Source organism: Phaethon lepturus, unplaced genomic scaffold (genome assembly GCF_000687285.1).
Source record: "Phaethon lepturus isolate BGI_N335 unplaced genomic scaffold, ASM68728v1 scaffold12890, whole genome shotgun sequence".
In the NCBI taxonomy this organism is placed as follows: Eukaryota; Metazoa; Chordata; class Aves; order Phaethontiformes; family Phaethontidae; genus Phaethon; species Phaethon lepturus.
The window spans coordinates 1-18,190 of record NW_010511298.1 but is presented as its reverse complement, the minus strand read 5'-3'; the positions used below and the strand labels follow the sequence as shown (position 1 = coordinate 18,190).

The 18,190-nt window shown below is 42.4% G+C and overlaps 1 protein-coding gene across 1 annotated transcript in view; it reads left to right on the top strand.

The window, feature by feature from the left end:
• LOC104614011 (neural-cadherin-like) overlaps positions 1-17,174 on the top strand; it is a gene marked incomplete at both ends in the record, with an annotated part of 35,323 nt that extends 18,149 nt beyond the window's left edge. Inside the window, 14 exons of the mRNA XM_010283528.1 lie at positions 2,067-2,194; positions 3,463-3,649; positions 3,809-3,952; positions 5,605-5,888; positions 6,867-8,484; positions 10,380-10,473; positions 11,257-11,441; positions 12,049-12,281; positions 13,288-13,565; positions 15,211-15,425; positions 15,567-15,694; positions 16,523-16,650; positions 16,779-16,911; positions 16,994-17,174. Coding sequence (XP_010281830.1) covers positions 2,067-2,194; positions 3,463-3,649; positions 3,809-3,952; positions 5,605-5,888; positions 6,867-8,484; positions 10,380-10,473; positions 11,257-11,441; positions 12,049-12,281; positions 13,288-13,565; positions 15,211-15,425; positions 15,567-15,694; positions 16,523-16,650; positions 16,779-16,911; positions 16,994-17,174 — 3,936 coding nt within the window. The remainder of the gene's footprint in view (positions 1-2,066; positions 2,195-3,462; positions 3,650-3,808; positions 3,953-5,604; positions 5,889-6,866; positions 8,485-10,379; positions 10,474-11,256; positions 11,442-12,048; positions 12,282-13,287; positions 13,566-15,210; positions 15,426-15,566; positions 15,695-16,522; positions 16,651-16,778; positions 16,912-16,993) is intronic.
• Between the last annotated feature and the right edge of the window lie 1,016 nt (positions 17,175-18,190).

Genomic DNA, 18,190 nt, shown 5'->3' with positions numbered 1-18,190 from the left:
GGAGTTACTTTTGATATGTAGTCATTTAGATGAAAATATGAATAAGTGAAGTCCCCAGCAAAAACATTTGTCTTGCTTACCACCAAGTGGTAATTTGAATGGGAATCCAGCTTCCCTGCTTCACTTTATGACAGCATTGTCCTGTCCTTCACAGCCCACCAATGCAAAAACCCTTCAGGTTTGTAGAGCAAGAGTGCTTCAAGTAAGGGTCTGAACCTCATTGTAGATTATGAACCCTGTCCCAAAAGATTTTTCCTATAGTGCAGTTATTGATATCAGAATTTGGGAGAAACTTCATTTTGCTCACAAGCAAAAATCCTTTTTCAGTAACTTAGTATTTCATACAAAAAAAGATTTACACACATGTGTATGCATTAGTGGGAGAAAAAAGCAAGTTAAACACCTTTAAGAGAGAAATAACAGCCAGAAAGTTTCATATGCAGAGTTGTCCTTTATTTATGCACAAGCACACAGAAAAGGAAGTCTTTTATAGCATCTTATTTTCCTTGCCTTGCTCAATGAATTTGCTGAAACTTATCTCTAAGAAGATATATTCTCTTCTATAAAATAAAAAAAAAAGTCTGTTGGAAAAGGAGTTTTCACAGACAATTATGCATATGAGAGAGAAAGAAAATTGGGATTTATGGGAGCCCACACTGACAACTTAAAAAAAAAAGTAATTTAAGACATTGCTCCTGTAAATAGTTGTGTGTCAAAATAAATAGTTGTGTGTCAAAATTAATGGAGTCATGTGGCAGTAGTAGAAGTAAATGTGTGCTTAAGGGTTTGCAGAATGCGATATTAAGAATTTTGTCTGCTCTTCATAAAGACAGATGGATCCGAGGAACTGTCATTATAGCTCCTCTGTTTTGGCACTGTGCCACGACACAGGAAAATTGACTTTCTTAAAATGTGGCTGTTAAACTGTGAAAAGTGCAAAAAGATGTAGGGGACTACGCAGCATTTCTGAGTTTAGTCGTCTTACAGACAAAGAGGAACACTGGGCTGATTTGTCATGGGTTGAGCAGGAGGACGTGATTCCAGAGGAGTTTAAACGGATCCGAGTCAGTGCTGCCATAGTTCTCCTGCCTGTCCCTTGTGCTCACCTGGTCCTACACAGCAGCTTTAGGGAGAAAATGTGTCAGAAACTGGCCCTTCAGAACACTGGACATTTTTTTTCCAGTTTAAATCTCTACAGGGATCAGGCAAGGAAGACAAAGCAAGACCAGCACTGATATAAGCTTAACGAGGCTTTGCGTGATGCTTAATCTGACCTGACTGCAGATGGCCGCTACCAGGGCAGCCCTTCCTTTCCTTCAGCTGTGCAATCTCACCATGTCTCTTGCATTGGATCTGGTGATTACACAACTGCAGAGCATGTCAGATCAGCTAGCCCCGTTCTCTCCAGAAAGTCAGTCTTCTCTCAGAGCAACAAAATGATCACTGTCAGCACAGGACCATGTGTTCCATCTCGTGAGAAGGGGGATCCCATGGCTTAGAGCAGGAGGACAAGAATGGGAAGAACAGCATGCTTCCTTTGGACATCGTCCAGTGGTTAGATGAGGGGAGGCTAATGTGCAACTGTATCCTAAATAGTCATTAGGTCCTAGAGCCTAACATAACTCTGGCTATACTGCCCTGCAAAGGCCAAGCAAGACTGTCTTACACATTTCCTTCGTCAACTCTATAGACTCTTCAGTTTTAATTTCCTTTGTCCGCTTAATAAAAATGCTGAAATTAGCTACTGCTGTGGATAACCAGCTGTAGATAACCAGAAGACCTCCTGGTCCTGGCCCTCATGGACTTACTATGAGATCATCACTGGTCAAATTGTTAGCTAGTATCTCAGCTGAGATTAGGAGACTATCTCCCAGAAACTGCTCAATGTCCATAAAATGCTTCCTGACAGCTGCCATGAAAATAGGAAGACCCAAAGTAGGATTGCTTCTTACTATGAATAATGTGAGTTCTTTCTCCAAGCAAAATTATGACTGTGGAAAAAAAAATATAGTAAAAAAAGTCTTCAAACATTTTCTCACCATGGTCTCCATCTCCTCCTTTTGCAGATGTCAATGATAATGTTCCATTTTTCATGTCTTCTAACTACGAGGTGTCTGTGCCAGAAGGAGCTGCTGTTGGCACATCTGTGATTCAGGTGTTAGCTATGGACTTGGATTCTGGCCTACATGGAGAGGTTTGACCTTACATCCAATTCTTTTCCTCCCAATGGGCAAGTTTTAGTATTGTAGTTAGTGAGAGTGTGCAGACCGCAGATGATAGATCTGGCTCATGTGGTAATGAGCCACAAACTTCTTACAGCACTTGTCAAGCATTTGTCTAGCATACGTCTGATGCGCATAATGTGGGGTGCAGGCAGAGAAGATCCTGTTCATGATCTTGGGATCCTGCATCTAGCAGCTCATCCTGATCCAGTAACTGTGACAAAGCACTGCTGCATGATTCTCAGGGTTGTTCCCATGACAAGACAAGTAGAGGTGGCTGCAGAACATGTTGCCAAACTCTTGTCTCTTCAGCTCATTATTTAATTGACCATCAGTGATTACGATCAGTTAAACACAGCCATTTAAATATGGTCAATTAAATAACATTTAATTTCACCATCATTGGTCAAATGGTTGGTCAAACCAACATTTAACGACCATTATCATAATGACCTAATCCTAGGAAAAAGCAGTGTTATGAAGGAAACTGCTTGTTCTCTGTGCATTTTCCTGAGTTTTTTCCAAAAATCCTACTAGCTCTTCTGTGAGGGACCTCTAGCTAGTAGAGAGCTGCTGTTCTGTAACTGTCATTTTGCTTCTGAAGAGCAACCTGTGTAGTGTAATTGCTTGGCGGTGCTCTGGGCATGACTTGGGGGTGGCAGTGGAAATGTCTTTTTCAGATGAGGAAGCCAAACCTTTGTTAAAGTGAAAAATTTGCATAGCTTCATCAGTGGAGGTTTTTATTTGTTCAGTCCTGTTGAACGGGCCTCAAACTCTGTTAGCCCCATTTTTTTTTTTGAGATCACAGAATCATAGAATCATTAAGGTTGGAAAAGACCTTTAAGATCATCAAGTCCAACCATCAACCCAGCAAGAAGCGCAGTGGGTTGCTAGAAGCTGGGGAGACACCAGGGAATATGTCATTCCATACATTCCCTGCCCTTCTGTTATTCATGATCTTTCTTAACTGCTCCTACTGGCCAGTTAGGTTAGATTAGATACTGGGCTTGATAGGCCGTCATATCACTGGTAGAGATGTTCTTCTGTTTGAGAATTCTGTTTATTTATATCAAAATGGGCAAAAGACTTAGAAAAATTCTGTCCAGATGAACTGTCTTTCCTTAAAGTCTTGCTCCTTTGCAGATAGCCCTAGGAGGCTACTGGGGAGGGGGGAGCCCACAGCACTTGGACATACAAATGAAAGTGAAAAAGCAACCTCTCTTAACGATTTACTTTTTAGGTTCACTACGTAATATTGAAAGATGCTAGTGAGGATTACCAGTTCTTCACCATTGAGCCTGAGACAGGAATTATTTCCACCCATGCATCTTTTGACAGAGAGAAAAGAGCCTCTTACTTGATTGAAGTTCAGTCTCAGGACTCTTCAGAATCTGCTAGACCTGGTGTTCATGGGCAGCCCAACACAGGTAAAACTAGTAAGGAATTATATATTGGGTAAAAGATATCAGAGATTGGGTTCCTTAACTTTTCTAGACATGGGGAGTATGTGAGCTGTCTGGAATACGACAAGGTATTCCACTTCTGCCATATCTAGTCTGCATGTTCCTCTTGCATCTCCGTCTTAGACACAGCCTACGTAAGGATTTTTGTCAGTGATGTGAATGACAACGCTCCAGCATTTCCTCGGTCAGTGTATGAGGTCAGCATAGATGAGGACAGCGATGTTGGAAGTCCGGTTGTAACAGCAACAGCGGATGATGAAGATGAAGGTGAGTGGACCTGACCTGCATGTCTTTCTCTCTAAGTCCCCTTAGTATTACTGTGTGTTGTGTGTAGGGCTACTTCCAGAGCAAACAAATCTCTGCATTCAGGAGATAATTAAGGATTCTTAAAAGCGAGGAGACAAGATCTGGGCACGTGGCAGCATGTTCTTTTATTAGGTGCTCAGGTACACAGTGCAAATGTTAAGCTAGCTGGCAATCTCTTTGGGGTAGAATGAAATCACCTGGAGTCACAACCCTGCTGTAACTTCACAAGAGATAACATAAAACCCCACTGCTGAGCATGCGTTTGCTTTGTGCTGACTCCTGTGCTTTCCAGAGCTTCTTGCGAGCCAGTTTTACTTACTACTGTTGCAAGAAAACCAAACCCATGTGCTTTTAGGTGAATTAATGAGTTGGACTCTGCCTGTGGAAGAATTTGTCAAACAGTGGAAAATGTGCAATGACATAGATGGAAATGAAGGCAAGGAGAAGGCAGGAAAAAAAGGGAAAGCCAGTCCTTCTTTTGGGGCTTACACTGTTACATCAGCTCTGACGGTGTGAAACTGCCCCTACGGTGTGGTGAGACCAGATGGGCTGAGCCAGTCCAACAGCATGCACCACCAGTCAGTTCCCATCTTTGCTTCTTCAGGGGCTTTTTTGCTCCTTTCATCAGTTGGTCCAGCTCAACTTGCTGGAGGAAAACAAACACGTAAAAAAAGAAAGTAAGCTGATGCGTTGGTGACAGAGCCCACATGAGCACCGAGGAATGGGTTGCCTGTGATGGAGAAGTAAAAAGGTCATTTAAACCCAACTGCTGCACTTGAGAGGATTTGGCAAAAGCAGTTAGCGAGTGATGCTGAAAGGCAGGCTGCAAAGGCCTCTTCCAAGCACTAAACAATGTTGAGCACAGCCTTTTCACTTTCTTGCCATCCATGTTGCTCTAGTCTTCTCACCCACGGTTAACTCACAACTTAAAATGCTGAATGTTCTTTCTACTCCTAGCAGTTCACCTATTTAATTAGGGAAATGACTTTCTGTCCTGGAATGCAATGTCATGGTTTTTTTTTTTTTCCTTTCAAACCAGTAAACATGAGGTGCCGAACAATTTTTTTTTAATTATTCCTAAATGTTTTGCAGCAATCAAACAACTGCTGTTGTACAGGTGGAGTGTTCTTCTGAGATGAATTCTTGCTCAAAATAGAGGACTTCTGTTATATTTTAGCACCATCCAGTGGTTAAAAATAAAAAAAGTTAAGGAATATTGTCATTTGAAATGGGAGGTTTAGGAAACAAAAGATAGCAAAAATATCTTCTAGTATTTTAATAGCATGTTACCTTTTTATTATTGGAAAATAAATGCACATTAAATTAGAGGCACACAGTTCCTTCACTACCAATAAACAGGTGCTTGTCTGTGACTGGAAATTACATTTGTGAATATAAATGCAGACCCAACCCCCAATCTGCCACACACAATCCCTTCAAATTATACACATGGATCATTCTGTTTGTGGCTGTGTCTATGTTTTATGTCTCCCACACACTGTAACAGCCTACTCTGGGCAAATAAAGTTTCTCCTGGATACATGTCCGCTGTGTATAGCTGGATTTAGCATTCAGATAGTGGATGGGCAATGGTTGTTTGCTTTCTCTTGTAGGTGCAAATGCCAAACTAAGGTATCAGATCACATCAGGAAATGTGAAAGGAGTTTTTGATGTAGAACCTGAGGTTGGAACTGTCTTAATCTCTCAGCCTCTGGATTACGAACAAGAACAACGTTATGAGCTCCGACTTGTAGCTTCTGATGGAAAATGGGAAAACCACACTCTTATCATCATCAATGTCATCAATAAGAATGATGAAGCACCAGTCTTCACTCAGAACGAATATCAGGGCAGTGTCTTGGAGGAGCTCACAGATCTGCCTGTACTTGTCCTAAAGGTAAAGTAGTTTGCACAAAGCAGGGCAAAACCTGACTTTTTGTTCGGCTCAATCCCACCCATTCACACAAATTGAAAAAGGTAGTTTCTTTAGGGTGGGCGAGCCTTGGTATTAGGATTTAGCTAGCAACTTTCTGTAAAGAAGAGAATAAAGAAAGTTTGATTGAATTTGTGTGATGGGCTTGCTCACTTGACCAGCATAAATAACAGTTGGACTCGGTGATCTCAAGAGTATTTTCCAACCTAAATGGTTCTGTCACTCAAAATGTTGAAGAATGTGGTGGCTTTCCTTTACAGAGCAGAGTTAGCATATTTGGAGTAACTGTATAGGCATAACATGGTTGGCACATCTACCTCATGCCTTTAAGCCACAGACTTTTTGGCTACGTTTATACTACCAAATAAACATTACCAGGGATTGTTCTTTGACTCTGCAACTCGATCATTTTCATTGCTTTGTTGGTAGAGCAGTCCCTGGCATGAGGACTGCTTGGCTGGCCCAACCATCAGTCTCCCAGACAATCCTTGGATGCAAATTGGGAGCTGGGCGTTCTCTCTGACCTGTGCTGATAATCAGCGTGGATGTACGGCCACGCTGTTTTCGCAGCCTTCTGTTCACTCGGAGAGAAACAGCCCCTGTTTGCCTTTGCATTCCAGCTCCAAAGGGTTTCGTAAGAAACATTTGATCAGCAGATCTGTTCTTAGTTCTACTTGGTTCTTCCTGCAGTTATTTCCTCTTTCCAAAATACACTGTGAAGCAGAATATATTTGTCTGTCTAAACACAATCTTTTGTTTCTCTGGGCTGTGCATGATGTTTATTGAAAGAGTACTTGACCTGAATGACTCAAGCCAATAGACCTTTGCTGTTAAAATGCATGCTATTTATTTAGCCTGCACAATACCAACTACGATCAATAAAATAATAGTGATTTCCCCTTTTCTTTTACATAAATACTTACCTGCTATGGCTTTTTCCAGGTTTCTGCAACAGACCCTGACCAAGCAGCTGATCAAAATGCCATTGACTATTCCCTGCACGGACAGGGAGCCGGGAGCGAATTCAGCATCAATGAGAACACAGGTGAGATCAGCGCAAATAAAAGGTTAGACCGTGAGAAGCGATCAACGTGGCGCTTTCTTGTTCTTGCAACGGATGAGAGCGGAGAGGGACTGACCGGCTTTGCAGATGTGATCATAGAAGTGAGGGATGTGAATGACAACGCACCCCTTTTCCTCTGTGTGCTGGAAAGCTGTTTCGTGGGCCACGTCCCTGAGGATTCTCCAGCAGACACTCCTGTCATGGAAATGACAGCAGTAGACCTTGATGACCCAAAGGCTGGTACGAATGCCGTACTAACATACAGCATCATTCAGAATGTCCAAAATGAAATTAATCTGGACTTGTTCTCAATTGACTCAGTTAGCGGCACCATCTATACAGTGCTTGGGTCCCTGGATCGGGAGAAGGAAGACAAGTACCTAGTAGTGGTTGAGGCCAAAGATGGAGGAGGGCTCACTGGGACAGGCACCGCCACTATTTTGGTGACCGACATAAACGATCATGCTCCAGTCTTCCTGCAAAAGATCTACACGGCATTTGTTTCTGAGAACGCGAGTATTAACACTGAGGTGGCAGTGGTGTCTGCTGTGGACAGAGATGAGGGAGACAATGCCATGATGACGTTCAGCATCCTTGATGGGGACAATGACCACAAGTTCTCCATAGAGACAGATGAAGTCAACAACTGTGGGTTTATCCGGCTACGAAAGCAGATTGACTTTGAGAAGCCCCATGAGAGAGTGTTCAATTTGACTGTGAAAGCAGAGGACATGGATTTCTTCAGCATCGCTCACTGCGTGATCTATGTGGAGGATTCCAATGACCACGCTCCTGTCTTTTACCCCCAGTTCTATGAAGTGGCTGCACTGGGGGAAGACGCGCCTGTTGGCACCAAAGTTGTTCAGGTTTCTGCTGTTGACTTGGATTCTGGCCTGAACGGAAGGTTTTCTTTCCACCTGCTAAACAAGTCTGACCCGGGTGGCCAGTTCTCTGTGGCTAGTGATGGGTGGGTGATGGTTGCAGGACTGCTGGATCATGAGACAGTGACACAGTACCAGCTCATTGTCATTGCCACTGATATGGGGCAGCCCCCTCTGGCTGGCAGTGCCACTGTTTTAGTGACTCTGCAGGACGTAAATGACAACGGGCCAGAGTTTGAGGCTCATTATAATCCAGTGGTTTGGGAAAACACAGCTTCTCCACAGGTTGTCCAAATGAATGAGACCTCTACTTTGCTGTACGCTAAGGACCGAGACACTGCTGCTAATGGAGCACCTTTCTCCTTTCACCTTCTCAGTGATTTCGATAGTCTGACTAACTTCAACTTGCAGGACTTCCACAATGGAAGTGCCTTGCTCACCGCGCTGCGTACCTTTGACAGGGAAGTGCACAAGGTGTTCTACCTGCACATCCTGATCACAGACAGCGGGATCCCGCCGATGAGCTCCACCAATACACTGACTGTGAATATTGGGGACCAAAATGACCACCCGCATTCTGCTGGCTACATGGAATGTCTCATTTACAGCTATGATGGTAAATTACTCCCTGATGCTTGCTTCCAAATGTGACAGTAAGGCCAAAGGAGCAGCTGTGACATTCACAACAGGACTCTGTCCTGTTTCACATAAGCTAAGATCTTAGTAGAGATGCTACTCGAGTTTGCTTAAGCACGCCCAGAGAGATGTAGGTGCGTGGGGCACAGGACTCTGGGCCATGTAATTTGTGGAAGAAACTGAGCCAGCCTGAAGGAAAAGCAGAGCTGGCTGCTATTCTGTGCATGTTTCTATCAAACTTGAGTAATGGTCTCTTGTTTTCAGATGCAGTCTTACAGCAGCATTAACATTTGGGGGGATGCAAATTAACAATTCATAATGTTGCTGAGAAGTGATGAGTCTGAATGCTGAGAACCTTCTTCCTCCTCCTTAAACCTTTTTCCTCCTCCAGACTGAATTCAAGTTTAGTGAATATACTTAAGCTGAACTCAGGTATAAACAGCCTGAGACATTCATATAAACCTTCAGCTGACAAATGCTGTTATGGGGGAACTTTCTGTGAATGTTGGCTGCAGGCAGTGCAAGAGAAGCCACTTTTCCCTTCTTGCTTTGGCAGTTAGTGAACTCTTGTGATCCAGTGTCCCCACATAATAAGCCCAACAGCAAAATAAACCACACAGGTAGGAAGATTTGGGATGCTTGCATCCATGTAGGCTCAGGTCATTCCTTCCTCTTCTACTCTGCTGTGTACCCTATGGTTTGATAGCACATTAAATAGATTGTCTATTGTGAGCACACTAGAAACTACTTCTGTGTAGATGCTGTTGACCATTTATTTGTACTGAAGCATTGTTCTGCCTGTTGTGTGTTCACTGTCAAGTTCAGCTTAATGTAAAGTTGAAACCAAGTCTGGTTGCTGTTTGCTGAGAAACTCTGCTTGTACACTAAGTACCAGATCTTTTCATTAAGCCTGAATTCCCTTTTAGTTGCCTCTTTGAAGGTTAAACTCATCTGTACTGTTAATTTCTGGGAGGGACTGCGCAAGTCTTCAGATTTTCGGTTATGTAAAATATTAATGAGAGACAGAATCAGAAGGCTACTATCATGTTGTATGTTACATTCATATAATGTGGGAGTCAAACACCAGGGCATCCTGTGTACCGTCTCCTGCAAAATATGCAATGGATGTTCCCACAGTTGCAGGAGAGGTACAGTTTTCTCTCATTTTTGCATGCATCCCTCAGTTGTCAGGGTTTGTGCTGTTCCATTTCACAAGGTGAAGTCCCACATTTTCTCCTCTTCTTTGTGTATCCCTGATTCTTTACACAGTAGATCTATGAATTCAGATACCTGTGGACCCTTCCTTCAGAAATGTAAAACAAAAAAGTTTTTTTGTAAAACAAAAAAATACTAATTTGTGAGCTTTGCTGAGAGGATGCAAAGCCAAGTCCCTACTCAAGATAAGGCTGGTTACTGTATTTTGGACATCCTCTCTATCTTGCTGTAATTTCCTCCAAATTGCTATTGGTTTTTGCCCTTTATAACCCAGTCAGCATTTTGGTTGTTTGTCCTGCCAAATCGCAATTCCTGTCTAAACCACTCTGTAAGTTGGTTGAATACTGCAGCCAAAATACTGAAAACGAGTAATTCTGAATATCTCTTACATCTTTCCTCAGAGATGCCTTTTCTTTTTTCCTTCCCATTGCTTTCCACTGCAGCCACAGGTTGAATGAAATCTATGTAGCCATACTGCGAACACCCAATAAGCAGGACACCATGCGGTATTTGCAAACTGGTGCACAACTCTCAGGCACTATCACAACTATTTTTGTAGAGGTTTTAGACTTAAGACAAACCAATAGAACTTGAATGGCCAACCTGTTTGCATACGTGTGAGAGGTCTGACTGTGCCACTTATATGCTATGTTGTTTTAGGTATTCTCCCCACGACCGTACTGGGCCAGGTCCGTGCCCCTGACGACGACGACTGGGATCGTAAAATCTACCAATTTGAAGGGAAAACATCAAGGTATTTGGAAAGAAAAATGGGAGTTGGGTGAAATGTATGGAAAACTTGCCCACACACAAAACCATAAAAAGTATTTAAACTGCCCTTTTTGAAAACAACTGTACAAAAGCATTTTGTTGGTTAGATGCTTGCGTGTAGCTCTCCAAAAGCCCTTCTGAGTGTGAGGCTGCAGTAAATAATGCTGTATGCCAAACCAGTCTGCTTCCCATTGCCTGATGGGCTAGAACACCATTCCAAATTCCTGTTCACAATCATGCCCACAATCAGTATCAGCGAGCCACTACAGAAAAAATACAAGCTAACTTCCATCCTCCTTCATCCAGGCTCCTGGAGAGTTGGTGTTTCCGTGTCACCACTGGTTTTAAGACCTTGTCTGTATGTGATGTATTCACACCAAAGCGTCTGGATTGTGACTGGGGTTGAGATGTACATGTGCCATTTAAAGGTTGTGACAGAGATGTCGCTCTCAATGAAGGTATCTAAACTAGGAGTTTGCACTGTTTCCAAAGTTATGGCTACAGAAGTCTGAGTCTTCCCACACAGTTAATATGCCATAGAAGCAGGAAGAAACCTTCTTGATATACTGGTGAAGAGTCATTAGGAGCCAACAGAAGGCAATGTAAAAAAGTTCTGTTTTGCCCTGTCCCTTCATGAGGGAACACATCTGCTGTCTTTGATAGCTTTCCCAAAACAAAGTGGATCAGAAAAAACATCAGTGATGATAATTACTACTTAGCTTTTGAACTTCTCATAGCTTGTTCCTTGGCTTAACTCTTTTTACAGGTACTTTATCCTTAATGATAACTCAGGTTTGCTGACTATTAAAGAAGGAACCCCACCAGGAACATACAACATAAGAGTTAGAGTCATTGATGGAGTCTGGCCAGATGTTGTGTCAACTGTAAAGGTTATAGTGAAGGAAATCAAAGATGATGCCCTCCATAATGCTGGTTCTATACGAATAAAAGGTAAGCAGTGTGATGAAGTATGTTAGGATTGTAATACTGAAATCTACCTCTTTAATGTTACTGCTGTGTTATTTAGTATTCTAATACCCTTAGGCACGGGATGAGAGTTAATAGTTTTCTAGGTAAAGGTTTCAAAATGCATCTTTATTTGCATGGTCCTCTGACACTGCATTTGAAGGAGCATCTGTGGAGAAAAAAAGAAATGCTTGTCTGATGCAGAAGACAAAGATGAAAGACTTCTACACCAACTTCTTAACAAAACAGCAATTTATATTTCAGAAGAAAACTTTATTTGAACTTCATTTGAAGTGTCTGCCTGAAATTCACTGAATTGTTTCAATCTTTATAGAAAAGTAAAATCTTAGACAAGTTTCTGATTTAAGAGAATTAAAAAGAAAGAAATTAATAAGACTCAAAAAGTTTCAGAATACAAACCCTGAGCAGAAGCCAGCATGGAAAATTTCAGAGCTTAAAAATGAAAATACTCTTAAATTTGCAGTTGAGTCCATTTTCTGCAACCTTAATATTTATTCTGTGGTGCTTCTCGCTTTTATTGCTGCAACAGTTGCAAGACATGTGTTTGTCAGTTTTTTAACTTCTGTTACAGATATTACTCCAGAGGAGTTCATATCCCAATCCCCCGAAAAACAGAGTAAATACTACCAGATGAAGAAGCTGCTTTCAGAAATTATATCAGTCCAACAGGAAAATGTTCACATTTTCAGTGTATTAAATAGCCCAAGTCAAACCCGAGGGGTTGATGTTTGGTTTGCAGTTTATGGTCCACCTTATTATAAAGCAGAAAAACTTAATGGCAATGTAGCAGCCTCCAGAGTGTGGGTAAGTATCCATACTACATATGAAACCACAGTGTCTTCTCATTGTGTCTATTCAGATAATATCCATTGCCTAGTGAATGTACATACTTGGAATGACTGAGGGAGTAGTGTGTGAGAAAAATCAATAGTTTTAATCAGTGGACTCAAACAGTCCTTTAGCACTTATACTAAAAGTTTCCAATATGAATGTTTTAAAAGCCAGCCTATAAATACATATTAAGTCACCAAACACAATGAGCTTTTAGGAATGTGAACATGTTTTTCCTATTGAAAAGACTGTAAAACTCTGTATAAAGGATGTGTTTGGCTGTGGCCTTTCTGTTTCAATTTTTAGTCCTCTACCCAGAAATGTTCTGTAGCTGAAATTCACAAACCAGTCAAAAGTTCCAACTTCCTGAGTTAAGAGGACAAGGTAGTAAAATAACCACTGTCCAGTGGAAAACCAGGTTGGAAATGTGCATCGACAATTTAGTAAAGTTCCTGCCCCTCTTGCAAAAAAAAGTCTAGATAAGAGTTAAATGACTCGCTCTGTTGGAAATGTGTGTGCTGGTACACAGAGGCTGAAATAAGAGTTATGTTTAGAGTCAGTGCTGCAGTACTAACTCACTCTTGCCAGAAAAAGTACTTCTTCATTGCCCAATGCCTGCCCACCTTTCCCCATATTTTTAAGACAGAAGTCCAAATGAAAAATACAGCTCAGATGCTATGTAAACAATCCATCAGAACCACAAGTGATTAAAATTTATCCACTCAGCTTATGATGAGTATGATGATATTTTTGTCCTTTAAATGCTTACTCATGCTATAATTGACTTATACCATGGCTTTGGCCTTAACAGATGCCAGGCTGAACTGCCTTTGGCTGGATAGGGTGAGGTAGATGTTGGAAGGAAGTGGCACAGCAACCAGTTTTGAAAATAAATAAGACTTAGGCTTTTCATTGCTGTCATTTGCGAGTTTCCTTTCTGTGGAAAAGTCAGATGAATGCAACTAATTGTTCTCCACAGCTGGAAGACATCTTGGATATAAATATCACCCAGATTGGCATTGATGAATGCGTGACTGCAAACTGTACTCATAGCAGCGGGTGCATCAGCAAGCATGAACAGACTCATGTGCCAACAATAACCACAGCTGGAAGTGTTTTACTGGTGTCTGTGACAGTCCTGAGTCATGCCCTGTGTGGTTGTGCAGCTCGGGAGAGTCCTCATCTCTCCTGCTCCTCATACCAGACAAACCCTTGTCTCAATGGTGGCACGTGCGTGGATACTGATTTGGGCTACAGGTTGGTAAAGCTTTGTCTGGTGTTCAAACAAAATGTTTCTAGTTCAGTCTGTAAGTGGGATGACTGGAAGCTTGAGGAGGCATCATGCCTCACTGTGGCAGATCTGAGTTTTGTTACACTTCACGCCCAGGTCTTGCAAAGAAACCCCTATTTTCAGGTAGGTACATTATAGTGTCCGGGAAAACCTTATGAAGTTTGCAGGCTGCACCAGTTCCATTAATGCCAGCCTCCAAAATACTCTTTCATGCAGCCTAACTTAATGTGTTTTTAATCATTTTAATATTTTTAATCATTTTAATCATATCACTTACGTCACTTAATAACCTCTTCCCCACATTTCTTGTCTCATTTTTTCTCCAAAAAAATGACATCTCATAGATAAAATAGTATAAAGATGAAAAAAATGATGGAACTATATTAGGTCAGAATGAGCCTGGTCCCCTTCCATAAGGCAAGCCTTTAAGTGTGTTTGCTTAAAAAGGGTCATACCATCATAGGAAAGCAGAAACAACTGGCCAGCCTCTTCTGAGCACGCTTGATAGGGGTGACAGGACTCAGACTGAAGCTGCAGAAGCCCTGCTCATGGTAAAGATGTGAGTCTGACACTGCTCAGATGTGATCAGCCAAGGAAATTTTGCTGCCCAGAAGCCCTTGGTAGGCTCTGCCACCTATGATTTGCTTCTGCTCCATTTTCAGTAGTTTTGTGAGTGATCTTTTTCTGCCTCCTACCCCTGTCGTTCTGCTCTCAGTAGGTACTAGCAATCTATGGGAAGCAGGAACTAAAAAGTAGGGGCCCAGTTGGTCTCCCTCCCTGTCCTCCTGCCCATTTCTGTTGGTCCTTTTATTTCGCCCTTACAGATTTTGTCATTGTCATGCTGTGATTACTATTTTCTGTAGAATCCCCAGAGTATTAAGGAAAGAACCCCAACCATCTATTTTTGATAGTGTAAAGGAAATAAACCAGGAAGTAGCTTGCAGCAAAAGTGAAGATGTCAAGATCTATGACTGTCACACTTCTTCTCACTTCTCCTCGGTGACATTACCTTCCCACACTATTCCTGGGGAGATTCCGATTGGGCCCAAGAGGGAAACTTTTCACAACGAGAACAATCAGCCATTGGAATAATCTCCCCAGGGAAGTGGTGGATTCCCCAACATTGGACACTTTCAAGATTCAGCTGGACAGGTTGCTGGGCCATCTTGTCTAGACCATGCTTTTGCCAAGAAAGGTTGGACCAGATGACCCTTCCAACCTGGTATTCTCTGAGTCTATGATTCCTTTGCTTTCCCTGTCAACTTTATAAAGTCTTTAAACAAACTGATAACTCAGACTAGTGAAAAGTGAGTTTCTTTTTTTTGCTGAAGAGATTAGATGTTTTCATGTGCTTTGTATATTACAGCTCTGTCATTTATTCACAGAATATTCCTGCCTGGACATATAATTTAGAACTAAAGCTAAATTGTGTCTGTACAAACAAGTCAATAGGGAATGTTTTATGACAGGAGTTTTGCTAGTGCTTAACCTGTGCTATGGCCTAGGCAACATGGGCTCCTGTGTTTAAAGTGGAAAGTCCTGCTGTGGGAAGAACCCTTTGTGACTTCTGCCTGGATGGTGGATTTTTGTTTTTATTTATTTATTTAATAGATGCAAATGTTCTGCAAATTTCCATGGACCAGACTGCCAGCAGACAAAACACAGCTTCAGAGGCCACGGGTATGCCTGGTTCCCTCCTCTTAAGCCTTGCTTTGAGAGCCGCATCTCCTTAGAGTTTATCACTGAAGTCGCCGATGGCCTTCTGTTGTACCAGGGACCAGTGGCACGAGGGCAGCCTGGAGAACGGGAAGATTTCCTTGCTTTAGGTTAGCATCTTAAAGAGTATTTGTTCTTTGTGTTTGTGTGAAGGGGAGATTCTACTTAAATCTAACTGCAAACAATTGTTTCAGCTGAGTTTGAGTGGGAACGTGGTTAGTGCGTATCCGATAAGAGTCTTGTCTTTGCAGAGCTCTCCAGTGGTGTCCCATCGCTGACTGTGAGCCACAGCTCTGGTGAGCTTCTCCTGCAGCTGTCACGAAAAGTTAATGTTGCAGATCGCCGCTGGCACAATATTAAAATTATAAATGATGGAAAGGCAAGTGTAAATATGGACAATATGGCACTAATTCATGTACCTAGTTACTCCTTCCAAACCCTTCCTCCCTTCTGTAGAGCTCTTTTATCAATGTCTCTCATCATCTCTGCAACAGCAGGGATTGAAGTTTGCCAGCTCAGACGTTTCCTTAGTCTTGAAGCAGTGAAGCAGAACAAGGCCTGGAGAAGTCCGATCCAATTGTGAAACTGGCCCTGCTATTTTCTTTGTTTAATGATCCTATCTATCACTTAGACTACAGAGCTGTGATGATCCAGTGGCTAAATGCTTCCTGGACTCATGGATTGAAATATTCTTAATTTCTCTGAGCAGGAAACCCTTCCCCAGCAAGTGACTTTAGACATACAGCACAAAGGAGATAGATATGCTTTTGTGTAAGGGGAACATCTTGCTGATATAACACTGGTGAAGGCATCTGCTAGGCTTCCCTTCCTCTTACCGATAAGACAAGCTGCAGAGCATGTCAGGATCTGGGATGGGGAGCCTGGCAGACCGTCTGCTCTGCTAGATTATCTCTCTGGGTTCTGATTTGGCAGAAAACTCCAAGAAAATCCCATCTTCTGCCTACCGTGTCAGTGACTTGACATGGTCATGGTAGAGTCGGATCTTTCTTCTGTGTGGCTCCTTAGTTATATGCCATGTGCAATAACCTTCCAGATTAGTATGTGGATGTGCTTTATTATTCTAATAAAGTTCCTTGCACTGTAATTGCTAGTTACTATTCTTCCTTCTGCTAAGTGAAAGAAAATATGTACTTAAAATGTGTGCATGTCCTTGGGTGCAATTTTTTAAAATAATGCCTTTCTCTAGAAAGTGAAGCTGATTCTTGACCACTGTGTAAATGTCTCAGTTAGAGACAATAACAGTGTCATTAAGAAGATCTCCAAAATAGATCTGTCTACCTGTGAAGCCTCTGAAGAGACTGTGGGATCTCAAAGGTAAAAAAAACAAAACCCAACAAGAATGGGAAACAATTACTCGAAAGAGCTAAGGAAAAAGGGGGTGGGAAATTAAGCCAAGATGCTGTATTTTGCATGCCACTAATTCTTTCTTTCCCTCCCTTCAGCATAGGTAGGCTCTTCAGTGGCCATCAGCCCCTGCAGCTGGGTGGAGTTAAGAAGACTTTGCCATACCACGATTCACAAAGGCGCTTCAGAGGATTTGTTGGCTGCATACGCAATGTCATTGTTGATAGTAAGGTAGGGCAACTAAGACCAGTCTTGGGTTTACTGCTGTTAACTGTAGACACCTGATGTCATGCTTCTCTTTGTCCTTTTACAGGTCTATGATCTAGAGCACCCTGCAGAGTCCTTGAACAGTGTTCCTGGCTGTGTCCTTACTGATGATATGTGTCAGAGCGGTGGGATGGCCTCCTGTGGCATCCATGGCAAGTGTGCTGGTGGTTGGGATTTCTTTCACTGCGACTGTTCCCCAGGTTATGCTGGACCGGTGTGTGAAAAAGGTACTGTGAGTTCTAGGGAGAAATTAATGGTGAGCATCAAACATACTGCTTTAAATTTGCCACAACTTAGAATTGGGTAGCCTAAGGCGACCGTGCTGACCATACTCTGGGAGTGATTTAGATCTGCAGCAATGTAAAGATCCTTCTAACTCTTGTTGAATAAAGATAATGTCACAGGTGAGGGTCTTGTTGAGACCTGCTTTACATTGTGGAGGAGGCAAGTGGTCAGATCACTTTTTCATCACAGCATCTTATTTCTCAGTGATGAAAAATGAAACATTCTGCATTGTGCCTTTCTTCCTGGGATCAAGCTACAAAATGTAGTTTAATGAACATGGTACTATTTGTCACCTTGCAGTGGTTATAGGAGTGATGAGGTTGCCGGCTTGATATATGCAGCAGTCTATGGGACCTGACAAGATGCATCCCAGAGTTCTGAGGGAACTGGCTGATGTAGTTGCCAAGCCACTCCATTGTATTTGAAATGTCCTGGCAGTCAGGTGAAGTCCCCAGAGACTGGAAAAAGGGAAACATTGCACCCATCTTTAAAAAGGCTTAAAAGGGAACTACCAACTTGTCAGCCTCACCTCTGTGCCTGGGAAGATCACGGAACAGATCCTCCTAGAAGCTCTGCTAAGGCACATGGAGGACAGGGAGGTGATTTGAGACAGCCAGCATGGCTTCCCCAAGGGCAAGTGCTGCCACCAACCTAGTGGCCTTCTATGATGGAAGGTCCCATCAGTGGACAAGGGAAGAGCTACTGATGTCATCTATCTGGACTTTTCTAAGGCTTTTGATACGGTCTCCCACAACATCCTTGTCTCTAAATTGGAGAGAGATGGATTTGATGGGTGGACTGTTGGGTGGATGAGGAATTGGTTGGGTGGTCACATCCAGAGGGTAGTGGTCAATGGCTCAATGTCCAGATGGAGATGGGTGATGAGTGGTGTCCCTCAGGGGTCCGTATTGGGACCAAGACTGTTTGATATCTTCAGCAATGACATAGACAGTGGGAT